General features: G+C 41.8%; 1 protein-coding gene across 5 annotated transcripts in view; it reads right to left on the bottom strand.

Annotated features, from left to right (window-relative positions):
• Positions 1–3,935: 3,935 nt before the first annotated feature.
• MAPK9 (mitogen-activated protein kinase 9) overlaps positions 3,936–13,933 on the bottom strand; it is a 67,480-nt gene continuing 57,482 nt past the window's right edge. For 2 of the 5 annotated variants that reach the window (XM_055431243.2, XM_088839280.1), the window contains exons 8-12: positions 13,738–13,920; positions 12,215–12,339; positions 10,645–10,708; positions 9,327–9,398; positions 3,940–7,522 (exon numbers count right to left, since the gene is read on the bottom strand). In XM_055431243.2, coding sequence (XP_055287218.1) covers positions 7,380–7,522; positions 9,327–9,398; positions 10,645–10,708; positions 12,215–12,339; positions 13,738–13,920 — 587 coding nt within the window. In that variant the 3' untranslated portion in view covers positions 3,940–7,379. Of the gene's footprint in view, positions 7,528–9,326; positions 9,399–10,644; positions 10,709–12,214; positions 12,340–13,737; positions 13,921–13,933 lie in introns of all 5 variants that reach the window. The other 3 variants (XM_055431244.2, XM_088839281.1, XM_055431245.2) reach the window with 3 other exon arrangements.

The raw sequence follows: 13,933 nt of genomic DNA on the forward strand, positions 1-13,933 counted from the left end.
GATCACAAATGATGGAGCAGAGGAGGGGGCAGTGACGACACAGGATAGAGGTGATTGTAGCAGTGAAGTTCCTGAAAGGGGCAGGCGTCAGCTCTCATGGGAGCAGGGACACTCAAGGTAAGGAGGGTGGATACGGGGAGAGGAGGCAGACCTTCACTCCTGTCAAGTATGGTGAGGGAGCTGTCTTTGATAATACCTGGGAACAAACACACACAGCTGAGTGTTCTGTTCAAATAGTTATTTTTTAATAGCATCTTTAGAATGATAATTTGCTGCTTAAAATACCCGAGACATCAACTTTACAACAGAGACAAACTGGAGACAACAGCTGGACAAACTTAACTATTAGTGCAATTTTATATTGCAGCTCTGCTGCTTAGTCGCTTCAGTCGTGTCCGACTCTGTGCGACCCCATAGACGGCAGCCCACCGGGCTTCCCCGTCCCTGGGATTCTCCAGGCAAGGACACTGGAGTGGGTTGCCATTTCCTTCTCCAATGCATGAAAGTGAAAAGTGAAAGTGAAGTCGCTCAGTCGTGTCCGACTCTTAGCGACCCCATGGACTGCAGCCTACCAGGCTCCTCCGTCCATGGGATTTTCCAGGCAAGAGTACTGGAGTGGGCTGCCATTGCCTTCTCTGATATTGCAGCCCTAGCCTAGATTAAAATCAAATAAAAACAAAGTAGCATGACTGCCATTAGATGAAAAATGGCAGGATGTGCTCAAGGTGATAAACTGCTAAAGTCATGCCCAGCTTGAGCCAGGCTGTGCTGGGTGGACACAATTCTCCAATTAACAGCCACTGGAGGGCAGCTTGGCCTCTTGTGGAATCACAGTTGTGTACTCTTCAAAACACATCACTTTATTCTCACGGAAACAAAATAAGGCCAGCACATGTTTCTGCCCTGCTCCCCTGCCCAGGCACTGACCTGTGAATACTGAGACAGCACTTGGTCACACTTCTTAGTGGCCACAAGATATCAAAGGTGTAGGAATGAAGGGGAAGCTAGTACTTACTACCTGATCCTCCCAAGAGAAAATAAAAGCATAAACTCTGAAAACCTGTGCAATTGCCAAATTAATTTCTTTTCTTGAAGCAAGCAGATCAGAGGCAGCTGCTGCATTATTTCTGCACAGTGTCCATCAAGGTGCTTCCTCCTGACCTTGTGGCAAGATAACTTTCCACAAGAGCCGAACAGCAAGCCACTGGGCTGAGAACTCTAGTGAGGAGGCTGAGAAAGTACTGGCCACGCTGCTCTGGGCACTGTGACTGCTAGGTCTGCCTCAAGGCTCGGTCCTGCCACTCAAGGCAGTCGGTCACCTTGTGGATAAATTTTCAGAAGGCCTGTTCATGCTCATAAAACTGATGGATGTCACAAGCTGGCGGACTGAATGCTTATGAGAAATGACAGCATCAGGATTAACCGCAGCATCACAAAACCCAATCACTTTGCTAGACTCCAGGCCCCTAGTGGAACATGGCTTTTTTTTTGGAACATGGCTTTTAAAGCTCAGGCCACCTGAGACTGTGTTCATGAGTGTGGCCTCACTTAGATGGTGCGTGCTCAGACTGTGCAGAAATATTACATTCACATCTGCATCCATAATTTTAGGATGCCCTGAGTTGATGAGGCTCTGGGGGCTTTTTCATATGAAAGAGGGTTGTGAGAACTTTGAGTTTAAGCTAGAGAAGGGAAGACTTGGAGCGTATCAACTAATGTATTAAAGCCTGTCTCATAAAAATGGGTTGGACTCACTCTATTTCACCTAAAGGAAGGACCTTGGACCAATGGGTGGAAGTTGTGGAAACCAAGTTTTCTGTTCAGTTAGAGAAAAAACTTTTTTTTAAAAAAATTTGTTTATTTCCTTTTGGCCCCACAGGGTCTTCCTTGCTATACCCCAGCTTATAGCAGGGGACCAGGGCTACACCCTAGCTGCGGTAGACGGGCTTCCTCTCACTGCAGGGGCTTCTCATTGTGGAAAGTGGGCTCCAGGGGCACAGGCTTCAGTAGTTGTGGCTCGTGGGCTCGGTAGCCGTGGTGCACAGGCTCAGCTGCCTCGCAGCATGCGGGATCTTCCTGGATCAGGGGTCAAAACCATGTCCCCTTTACTGGTAGAATTCTTAACCACTGGACCACCAGGGAATTCCCAGGAAAGAACTTTCTAACAGTCAAAACTGTAAAAAAAAAAAAAAAATGCAGTGGGAGAACCATTCTCCTCATTAAAACCCTCTGAGCAGAAGCTGGATAACTTCTTCAGTGCCGTGAATGGCAATGTGAACCTCTTTGTCCATTCCTATTCTTGAAACCTAAGTGCATAGACAAAATACAGCCAAGACTGTATTTCAAAGCTCAGCACAGAACTACTTCTTTAAAGTGAAGAGATGCATTTAATCATATCTATGTTTTTATGAATTCTATGTTGCAGATAAGTTCCTTGTGGAAGGAATGCTGGAAACCACCCATTTCACTGAATTGAGTCTCTATATGCTCTTTTGGGGACGACAGAGAATGAGATGGCTGGATGGCATCACCGACTCGATGGACATGAGTTTGAGTGAACTCCGGGAGTTGGTGATAGACAGGGAGGCCTGGCGTGCTGTGATTCATGGGGTCGCAAAGAGTCGGACATGACTGAGCGACTGAACTGAACTGATGCTCTTTTGGACACAGAACAAGAATGCTGACTTACGCTGGGGCTGAGAGTAAAAATGTCCCTATCTATACCCAAGATCTGTCTGCAAAAGTGTCAGAATCATTTAGAGCAGAGATCAGGAGAACCCTCCTGCAGGCTCTGCTTCCCTCTAAGATCACAAAGCATCTAGAAGCTGCTTCTAGAAAGGGGCTCTTAACATGGTAACCACCAGGGTTCAGGATTCCTCAGAAAGTTTGGCAAAATCTTGTGCTCATGGTCTTTTTCTAAGCAGGGGAGTCGTCACAGTTTTCATTAGACTCTCAAGTGTGTTCATGACTGTAAGAACAGTAAGACCCGCCTGAGTGGGACAGCATTCTGAGGGCAGCCCTCTGGTGCCCTTCCCGACGTGGCTGCAGCCTCAACTGTTGTGCAGGGGGTCAGAAAATTGATTCTGAATTTCCCCTCCAATGCTAAAGTCCCACAGCACAGAAATGGCAGAGCAAACACCCTTGTTCACAAGGACTCCCTGGGCCCTGAGGAAACAGTGAGTGTGCCCAGTGGCTGCTGTGATAGGCATATTCCTCTTAAGTCATGGTCACATCTGGCTTCACAGAGATGTTACTGGCTACTTTGTTACTGTTATTATTGATTTGGTTGCCAACTTTCCTGATGAAAGACCGAAAATATCAAATAACTGCCTTACTGCCAAAGGTAAGCTTACACTTAAAAACAAAATACAATCTTCAGGAAAGTTTATAGTAAGTTATTTTGAAATACTGATTCTGGGAAAGATTGAGGGCAGGAGGAAAAGGGGACAGCAGAGGGAGAGATGTTTGGATGGCATCACCGACTTGATAGACGTGAGTTTAAGCAAATTGCAGGAGATGGTGAAGGACAGAGAAGCCCGGAATGCTGCAGTCCACGGGGTCGCAAAGAGTTGGACGCAACTTAGTGACTGAACACCACCACACCTCCTCCCATTAAAAAAATCCCACAAAAATCTATATGTACCATTTAAGTCAATACATTTAAAGTATTTCAGTACTATCTACATTGAAAGTGGGAAGGGGGAGTAAGAGAAATGGAGCCCAGATCATTATCAAGAGAAATGTTTTCCTATTCCATGTGACTGTATATCACAAAGAGTCAGACATGACTGAAGGACTTCCACTTTCCTTTCCTAGAGATCTTTAAAAATAAGACTGATAGCCCATCTGGAATGACTCTAGTCCTAGCAAGGAGACAGTGTGCCACTGTGTGCCCTTCTATTCCTGTGGTTTTAAGTAGTAAACATCCTGCTGCTGCTGCTGCTGCTGCTAAGTTGCTTCTGTCGTGTCCGACTCTGTGCGACCCCATAGACGGCAGCCCACCAGGCTCCCCCATCCCTGGGATTCTCCAGGCAAGAACACTGGAGTGGGTTTCCACTTCCTTCTCCAAGTAAACATCCTAAAGTACCTCAAAACCAGAAGCAAAATGAAAGAAATCCATGCAGAAAACCACAAGCACACAGGCACTATTAAGGATTTTAAGTGATACAAGGAAAGACCAATTGGTGGATTCTTTTGGCCACTCTTGTGAGAAAACAATTATTCCAAATATTCAGTCTTGCACTGCATGTTTTTGAAAATTTAGATTCAGGAAGTTGCAGAATATTTTCAGTAAGGGATCCAACAGAAATATTTTGCTTTTCAATTTAAAAACATCTATTAATATTGACTGAGACAACAACACTCCAGTATCTGCTTGTGTTCATGTTAAATCTGTAATCAGAGATGGTGACGTAGAAATACACAGTCAAATGTCATTTAAAAACACACAAAAATTGGACATGTTATATATACTTCTCTTTTAAAATGTATTTGTATTATTTTCACCAATCAAAACACACATAATATATTTTATTATAAAACATTAGGCAATGTTACTTTTGAGATAGATATGCAATCTGGAAGGTCACACCTGTGTTTGTTTACTACCAGTATTAAACATTAGAAATCAACCATATGAACTCATCAAATATCATTACCATGACTTTACACAACATTATATCTGGATTAAAACAGTCTGCCAGTCAGTGTTTCAACTTTGGACTCTGGGTGTCAGTCAGGGGCCCTACCAAGCATTTCCTCCTTTCAGGACTGCAGCTCTGAGCTTCATGGTGCACAGACAAGCACAGAGCCTGGATTCTGTCTCCTGTCTCCACAGCTGATCAATACCGAGCAGGATGTTTCTAGAATGCCCTCCTACTCTGACAGACTCTGTCTACTCTCCGGAACCTGCACTTGGAATCAAGACCTGATAGGGGAGGCAGTCATTTCCTTTTTAACAAAAAACGAAGTCAATAAACAAAATGAACCTAGTCCAAATTCCAGGCTAGTAATAAATTACCTGGTTTATAAAAATATGTGTCCAAAATAGTTACTTCCAGGGTTGTGTACGATATAAATTACAAAAATAAAATAGAAAAGATGACAAATTGAGCACATTTTTCAGTTCTTATCCAACACCAGAATTTATCCATGGAGAGCAGTGTGGAACCATCTGCATTGCACCAGGTCCCTGGCACGTCCCAGCTCAGAAGGGAGGGCCCTGAACTGGGGTGAGGCACTTCTATGGAGCTCTGCAGTCTGCAGCACCGTGGCCTGCTGGGGTGCACTCATCACTCGCTGATGGAAGGTGGTCTTGCAGGAAACCCGTCCACACCGTCACGGACTTCATCCGTGAACACAGGAGGAATCAGTGAGCAGAAAGCCACTCTGTATGGCACCTAGCTCCATTTATAAACGGCACCTGGCTGCGTGAACACTCACCCCGTGGGACTTCCATGTGCCCTCGCGTTCCTGTGCTGCATATACATAAGCTGAGGACAGATAATGTATTTTTAAAACTCTCCCCTTTCCTTTTCTTTTCAAAGATAGATTTAGTAAAGTCTTTTTAAAGAATGTGTATTAGGTCATTTTAAGATGTTTATATATGTACAGCAATAACTTTCTTATACCATCAGGCCTCTGAAGCCAAAATAATCCTCAGCTATGTCACAGGTGTTTCTGCCCCAATCCAAGTTAGTATTCCATCCTACAGCTGAACATGTCTAAATAGCACAAAAGAAAACTGTTTATTACTTCCATATTAATTTTGTTCATCAAGGGTTCCAGTTTCCAGTGATAAGACCAATAAGATACAAATGGTATAGAGAGAATCATATATTTTAGATAATATTTATAATAAACTTTCTTAACAAAGTTCCTCCTCAGAACACATTCCATAGAATGTGACAATGTTGACCCAACAGCTTCCAAAGTAACTGAACAAAAGATATGAATCTGCAGTAGAATAAGCCCCAGGGGAAAGCATCACGAGCACAGGTAGCCATGTGTGACCGGCATAACTCCATTTCTGCAATGACGCTTCAGTACTCAGTCTTTTACTGAGTCTTGAATGATTTCTGCATTAGTCTGAAAGTATCAATTTCAGGTGAGCAGCTTAAAATCAGGAAATATTTACTAGTTAATAATTGCCCTTTAGGACAGCTCCTCCCTATCCCTCGGAAGGCCTTCCCTTAGGAACAGGACGCGCCTCCACAAAGCGGAGAACCACTACAAACACCCATTCTGAACCAGCTTCCCGAAACAGACCAAAGCGGGCTCAGGTGGTTTCCTTCATACAAGAAAGGAAGTCGAGGGAGAATGCTGCGTTGGAAGAGGGAAACTCTGCCTTGTGAAATCATGTATCTTACCCTCGAGGAGGTAAGAAAGGACCCAGTCCAGGCGCAAGCAAAACAAGCACTCAGCAAGTGACTGCCATCATCTTTAGTGATCACTTCGTAAAATTCTACTCTAACAGCAGGTGATGGGGTCAAGAGACTATTTGCCATCATATGATTGACATGGGTGTTAGGTGGCTAATAAAGATGAAGTTCTAGGTAGCACTTCAAATTAATAAGTCCAGAAGACCAAGAAAAAAGAGATGGGGTAGATAGGATTTTAAACATACATATGTTCTGAGCAGCATAAAACGAAACTTAAAATGCTACCATGCAGTAAAACTGAATGTACAGTCATCCAGACCAACACCACTCAGAGAAAACAAAGCACCCTGGTCTCAGCGGTGACAATTCTCAGCCTAAAACATGACAAATTAAAGAAAAGTTACATGTTTTTATTATATAGATTTAATTATATTCCTTCTGAAATATGAAAGAAAGTTAATTCATACCCTAAAAGAAGGTAAGATATTATAATATGATGGTGGCCAATTAATACACATAAATATATTTTTTTCTGGACAAACACAAAATTACTTAAGAGGATTAAGAGACAATTCTAGAAGCAGCACTACCTTGAAGATTATTTGGCTTTATAAATACTGATTTCCAAAGTGCTAGAGGGCAAATCCAAGCAAGCATTTGTGTCATGCATATATATCCCAACAGTTACTGAGGATGAGAAATGATCACTATTACTGCACAACTTAAAAAAAAAATTCATATATTCTAATTGCTCACCTGAAATGACCCTGAACACAATTTCTACATGTGTGGTTTGTATTTTTTTTTTCTTTAGACATACTCTGCTTCATTTGATAATCTAAGCAAGGCGAGCCTAGGACAGCTGAGTGGGGGCAAGGCATCATGTTTCTTACATGCAGAACATGGAGTTTTCTATTTGGTTCCATCAACTCCCAAGTATTTCACGCTCATGGAAGTGAGAGTTCCTTCACTGATGACAAGCTTGCTATTTCTAACTTATCATCGACAGCCTTCCAGGGGTCCTGTCGAGGCGTCCAGACTGCTGTCTGTGTCCGAGGCCAGCGTCTGCTCCGTGGACATGGATGAAATGTCATTGATGGACGACGACTGAGAAGGAGTGGCGTTGCTGCTTACTGCTGCATCTGTGCTAAGAAAACCAAATATAATAAAATCTGAGGCACGACACTGCTGCAGATCCAGGCAATGAGACTTCAGGCCTTTTCTCAGCTCTGTCCTTCTGCAGTTTCCAATACTATTAGTATAAACAAGAAATTAGTTTCATTTTGAACTTATTGTGGAGTCTTTCTTTAGGCTCAAAATCCCAAATATTCCTCTGTCTTTCACTGCAATATTCTCTTTCTTCCTGATGGCTAAATATCACACACATGTATAGTCATGTTAATTACTTTAAAAATACCTTCTGGTTTAAAAAAGATATTAAAATAAAATTGTTGAATTTATCCTAAAACTATCAGTATCACAAAAGGCTCAAGTCCAAGTAGGATTCAAGTCTCATCAGATATTTCAATTATAATCATAAACACTTAATCCAAGGGGAAAAAAATCAACCTTTGAAGAATTCTTCTGCAAAAGAAATACCTTCTAAAAGAAGGAATAAAACAAGAAAAAAATAGGAACAAAATTTAGTGGACTCTTGTTTATTTTATTTTTGTCTTCTAAATCCCCAAAACTGACATTTTAAGGCAAATGAAACTAACCTGTTTCCTACTATCTATATTTTAGCCTGGTTTGAACAAAGACAAAACATCCAGGGTCTCAGAGGTCAGTCTTAAATTTGTGCTTAGTTAACTGCTGCAGCTGCTGCTAAGTCGCTTCAGTCGTGACCGACTCTGTGCGACCCCATAGACGGCAGCCCACCAGGCTCCCCCGTCCCTGGGATTCTCCAGGCAAGAACAGTGGAGTGGGTTGCCATTTCCTTCTCCAATGCATGAAAGTGAAAGTGAAGTCGCCCAGTCGTGTCCGACTCTTAGCGACCCTATGGACTGCAGCCCACCAGGCTCCTCCATCCATGGGATTTTCCAGGCAAGAGTACTGGAGTGGGATGCCATTGCCTTCTCCGGCTTAGTTAACTATAAGCATCTAAATCTGTATTAAAGTTATATAATCTCCAGGCACTGGACACATGTCATGCTGAATATAAAATTCAGGAATAAGAAACAGCCTCATGTGTATTTACACGTGTGTGTGGTGTGCATGTGCTTTCCAGTGGGAGTGGAGTGAATGCAAATGTGAAATAAATGCAAGTAAAGAGTTCTGTTTAAGGTAGAACCTTATGCTGCTGCTGCTGCTAAGTCACTTCAGTCGTGTCCGACTCTGTGTGACCCCATAGACGGAAGCCCACCAGGCTCCCCTGTCCCTGGGATTCTCCAGGCAAGAACACTGGAGTGGCTTGCCATTGCCTTCTCCCAAGGTAGAACCTAATGATGGTATTATAAGTTAAAACCATATATATTATGCCTCTAATAGTCATACAGCTTCCTAATTGTTAGTCAGACGTCTACCACTAAGAAGATCAAGCAGAAAGATGGGAGAATTATACGAACAATTTTCTCAAGAGAAAAGCAAATTCCACTTTATCTAGACTCATATTAATTTTCTTTTTTAATTGGTTGGGGGCAGTATAAAGAAGGTCATGCACCTTGAAAAGCTTTAAATTCAATTCCCCTATCTATAAATGAAAATGACAGTAGCTGTTACAAGGATGAACCAAGAATGTTTACAATACAGTTAGTTTGCTGCCTGGCATCAGTAAAATGTTAGCTGCCACAACCAGAGCAGACCAAAAAGAGCAAACTATTTTAAACAAGGTGTTTTCAAATGCCAATGCTGGTCAAGCTGGCACTTAAAACACGCTGTTGCCATTTACAAAAATTGAAAAGAGAAAGAAAAGTATTATGCAATCAAAATATTAAAGCAATCACTAACCTGAAGGTTGATCTTTTACAACACCATTCTTGCTTCTTTCTTCCCAATCCATTACTTCTTTGTAAATTAGCTCTTCAAATAGAAATGCAAGTTACAACGCTTCATCAGTTTCTCTGCATCTCTAAACCCTGCTTCTAAATAAATTGGAACCACTCCAAGGACACTGTGATGTGCTATTTTTAACTGTGACAGACAAGTAATAGTTCACCTAGACCAAAATATAATCTAATTCCTTGTATGTTTTCAAACCAATTATATCTTTGCAACCAACCAATTATGAAGGCCATGAAAGTAGGGGAGCTCTGGATCCACCAGTGGGTTTCACAAAGTAGAGGGTAGGGAGAGAGTGAGAGAGGCATGGGGAGTGGGGAAGAGGAGGGGGAAAAGTGCCAGCAAAGCGACTCCCACAGAGCAGTTTAGCTACTGGGTAGTCTCACATCTTTCTGCACAGTTTTTCCTCCACCGTTGTGGTTCTCCAAATGTGACTCCTCCAGATTGGCCAGAAATTGGTCTAGTTACCTACGTTGTTTCTGGGTTTCAATCTCAGTTTTCTTCAGTTTTCATTTGTCAGAGTAACTACCTAATAAGTAAGATATTAGCAGCGTCCTAAAAGTTTGGTATTCGTGAAATGAAATTAGCACAGTGCAGGCACCGATTGAGGCCTGGGGTGTGAGCATTGCGGGTCACCGGTTCCCTGCAGCCCGTGAAGCGGCTCTCGGGCAGGACACACCGTCAGGTTTGACTTGCGCTGACCACAGTTCTCAACTATTACTGATGCTGCTTTTTAATGAAATATTTTTAGTTTAACCTCTATTACTGGTTTACTTTCTTGTGGGTTGTATGGTTAGAGTGGTAATAATAACCATTTGCATATTTTTGATCTGCAGTTTCCCCCAAACTCTTATTTTAAAACGCGTATATAACTACAAGGCTTACAAATACAGCAGAAGTTCACATGACCCCAGTGGGGTCTCTCATATCTGCTTTACAGGGGCCTGTGAATTGGGGTTACTCAATAGTTTGCAACATGTTATCAAGTTAAGTGTAATACACTTACTTAATTTAGTTTACAAATCAAGATTTGATAATGTGAGATGTGTGAAAAACCTTTGTTTTTGTCTTCTGAAGAAAATATGCAATTCATACCTGTTCCTCTCTAATTTTGTTATCTTCAAGTTCTTTATCTACTGGGAAGTGGGAAGAGAGAGGATAAGGGCTGAAGGGTCCCCACCTCTCCCTTAGAAAGGCTACTGTCAAAAAGTGTTAATTTGCCCCATTTCAAGAAATGTGTAACAATCAAAATAAATTCCACCTTTACCTTTCCATTCTTCAATTGCATGTTCTCTCTCTTCCAACTGGGCATCATAAATTTGAGGTGGTGGCTAAAAATTAAATTTTACAGGTAAAGTTAATAGTTGAAAAAATAACGAGGCATGAAGAAAATGAATCACTTGTAAGACTTCTAATGTATTTATTAAAAATAATAAAATAAAATATTTATAATATTGATGTAGTTTCATTCAATATGTGACTTAAAGATTTCTTTGTAAGTATGATATTTCCATTGGTTTCAAAATCAAAATAATTATGGAAAAATTAACCAAAAAATAGAGCTATCATAGTCCTGCTAATAATTACACTCTAAGGAAATCTGCCCAAATATAATTATAAAATTAGCACTCACAGGCTGCTTCCTAGAGATCCATTCTGGACAAGGTACTGTGCTAGGAAATACAGAAGATGCAAAATATATCTCAAGTTTTTATTTCTTCCTGTTAGAACTCCCAAATTCAGTCCCCAAATCGTAAGTGGACTGCTTCAAAAATTTACTTAAAATCACGTTTATAAATCAAATTCTTTTCATATAAAACAATGAATAAAATGGTGGTTAATTTTTTTTTTCTTTTTTTATTTTATTTTATTTTTATTTTTTTTTTTATTTCTAAAAAAGAATTTTATTAAAAAAGCACAAATGCAAAGAAATGAACAGAGGAAAATTTATGCGTCGAACCTGGACTGGTCACTTATGCACAGGACAAAACCTAACAATGAGCAGGTGAACGTGAACGTGCAAGTCGCTCAGTCGTGTCCGGCTCTTTGCGACCCCATGGACTGTATAATCCATGGAATTCTCCAGGCCAGAACACTGGAGTGGGCAGCCTTTCCCTTCTCCAGGGGACCTTCCCAACCCAGGGATCGAACCCAGGTCCCCTGTATTGCAGGCGGATTCTTTACCAGCTGAGCCACAAGGGAAGCCCAAGAATACTGGAGTGGGTAGCCTAGCCCTTCTCCAGGGGATCTTCCTGACTCAGGAATCAAACCGGGGTCTCCTGCATTGCAGGCGAATTCTTTACCAACTGAGCTATGACGGAAGCCCGGTAATGAGCATGCCACCATGTAATTATTTCACTTTCAACTAAAGACTATCCATACCGGGGATGCTAGAGAAAAATGCACATGAGCACCACACTCAGAAGTGAAACTCCTCTAACAGGTACGTCTGGGGAAGGACGTACAGACCTGTGATTTTCAGTGTTTCTTAGCCTGACTGGATACCTAAACGAGATAATAAAGGCAAAACCCAGGCACAGTACCAGGTACACAAATGGATGCCTAAAAAAGGTGATATTATGATCACACATCAGCATCAACATAAATGAAGACAATTATATCACCACAGCATAAGCATGTTCACGCCTGAGGTACTCGGAGTTCAGCCCCAGTAATGAGTCTTAAAGGGGGTTTCATCCTGGCTATACGGCCTCAAAGTAATCAGGAGTCCTTTTAACCTTAAATCTTTGTGTAGCCATTTCAGACCAACAGACAGAAGATCCAGGGAAATGTATGCCCTGCCCTTACCCACAAGTCTTTTCAAAATAGATGCTTACCGCTTCTGCTTCAGCAGGGTCATACCAAACAGTGATATAAGGGTGACGCAAAGCTTCATCTACAGAGATTCGCTTGTCGGGATCTATCACTAACATTTTTGATAATAAGTCTCTGGCTTGACTTGCTAGGGTAAAAACAAATATTAGATTAATAAAGTAACAATTTTAACCTGAGAATCACACAATAAAGAACTAAATGTGACAGAACAAAAATATACTAATTCTGAGAAACTGGTGATAGATTCAGGATTATTAGTCTCTTTCTTTAAGAGTAAATCAAGCAGCCATTTCCACTACAAACCAGGCTTTCAAAGGTGCCTTTGGCCTGAGGCATAAGGCTGACAAGCCATGGACAGGGAGGGCAGAGGAGCCAAGCTGAGGGTGGCACTGCCGAGAGTGCAGGTATGAACCACAGGCGAGCCTTTTCTCTCGATACCACATGAGAGTGAAACCGAACAGACTGAGCCACACTTCATGTCTGCATCATATAGAACATTTCACAGATGTCTCTGCTTTGCCTGGTGCTGTGCTTAGTCTCTCAGTCGTGTTCGACTCTCTGTGACCCCATGGACTGTAGCCCACCAGGCTCCTCTGTCCTTGGGATTTTTCAGACAAGAACACTGGAGTGGGTAGCCATTCCCTTCTCCAGGGGATCTTTCCAATCCAGGGATTGAGCCCAGGTATCTTGCACTACAGGCGGACTGTTTACCAATTGAGCCACCAGGGAAGCCCTCTGCTTTGCCTACCTGTATACAATGTACACTTTTTAAAAAAATCTAGAGATTAGTAGTTGGAAAAAAAATCCAACAAGTTCAATAACTTGGTTAAATACAAGGCTCACCTAGGTTTCAGCAATTACAATTCACAGGTGGGACCTCCCTGGTGCTCCAGTTGCTGAGACACTGCACTCCCGGTGCAGGGGGCCAAGTTCAACCCCTGGTCAGGGAACTCGAGCCCACATGCTGCACCTGAGAGCTTGCATGCGCAACCCAAGACCCCACACGCCACAGCGAAGACCCAGGACAGCCAAATGAATATCAAAACCAAACAAAGTTCACATATGCAGGCAAAGGAGAGATGGAACTCTTCTGAATGAGGCACAGTTTGTCTTCATGTAGAGAAAATCACATCTATTCTCTTCCTTTAAAACACATTGAAATGTGACGGGCACAGGAGAAGGGAGGAAGGCCTTTTAAAATTTCTGACTCTTCAAATGGGCGACAATCTTTATTCAAGTATTCTTTACGCCTGATAACAGTTTGAATTCCATTTGCTGTAACTAATATAAGAATCTTTCGGACTATGTAAATATTTTGACCAGAGGCTTCAGTTCTGTCCCCTTTATTGAGGACAAAACTTCTAGGTCTTTAAGCTTTCTTTCTGAAATGCCTTCATTCTAGCCTATAAATGACTTTGAGGGTTTTCAACTATTTCATCTTTCAGTTTTCACAGATTTTAGAATGCAAACACGAAAAAGCTTCACCAAATTATGAAAACAAGTATAAGAAAAAAGGATATCTTACTTTTAATTTTGTCTCGTTCAGATTCTGATGGGAATATCCAATCTGGAAAGAGTTCTTCAAATTTGATTCCAGGATACTTTGGTCTGTTTTCTACATAATTCCTCACAGTTGGCTGAAGTTTCTTCATGAAATCTGCAGATGGTGTTCCTAGCTGCTCAATAACTTTATTCCACTGATCAATATCTAAGGAGTCTCT

This window comes from Moschus berezovskii, chromosome 8, assembly GCF_049115385.1.
Source record: "Moschus berezovskii isolate FMDL1 chromosome 8, NW_MosBer_1.0, whole genome shotgun sequence".
NCBI lineage: Eukaryota > Metazoa > Chordata > Mammalia > Artiodactyla > Moschidae > Moschus > Moschus berezovskii.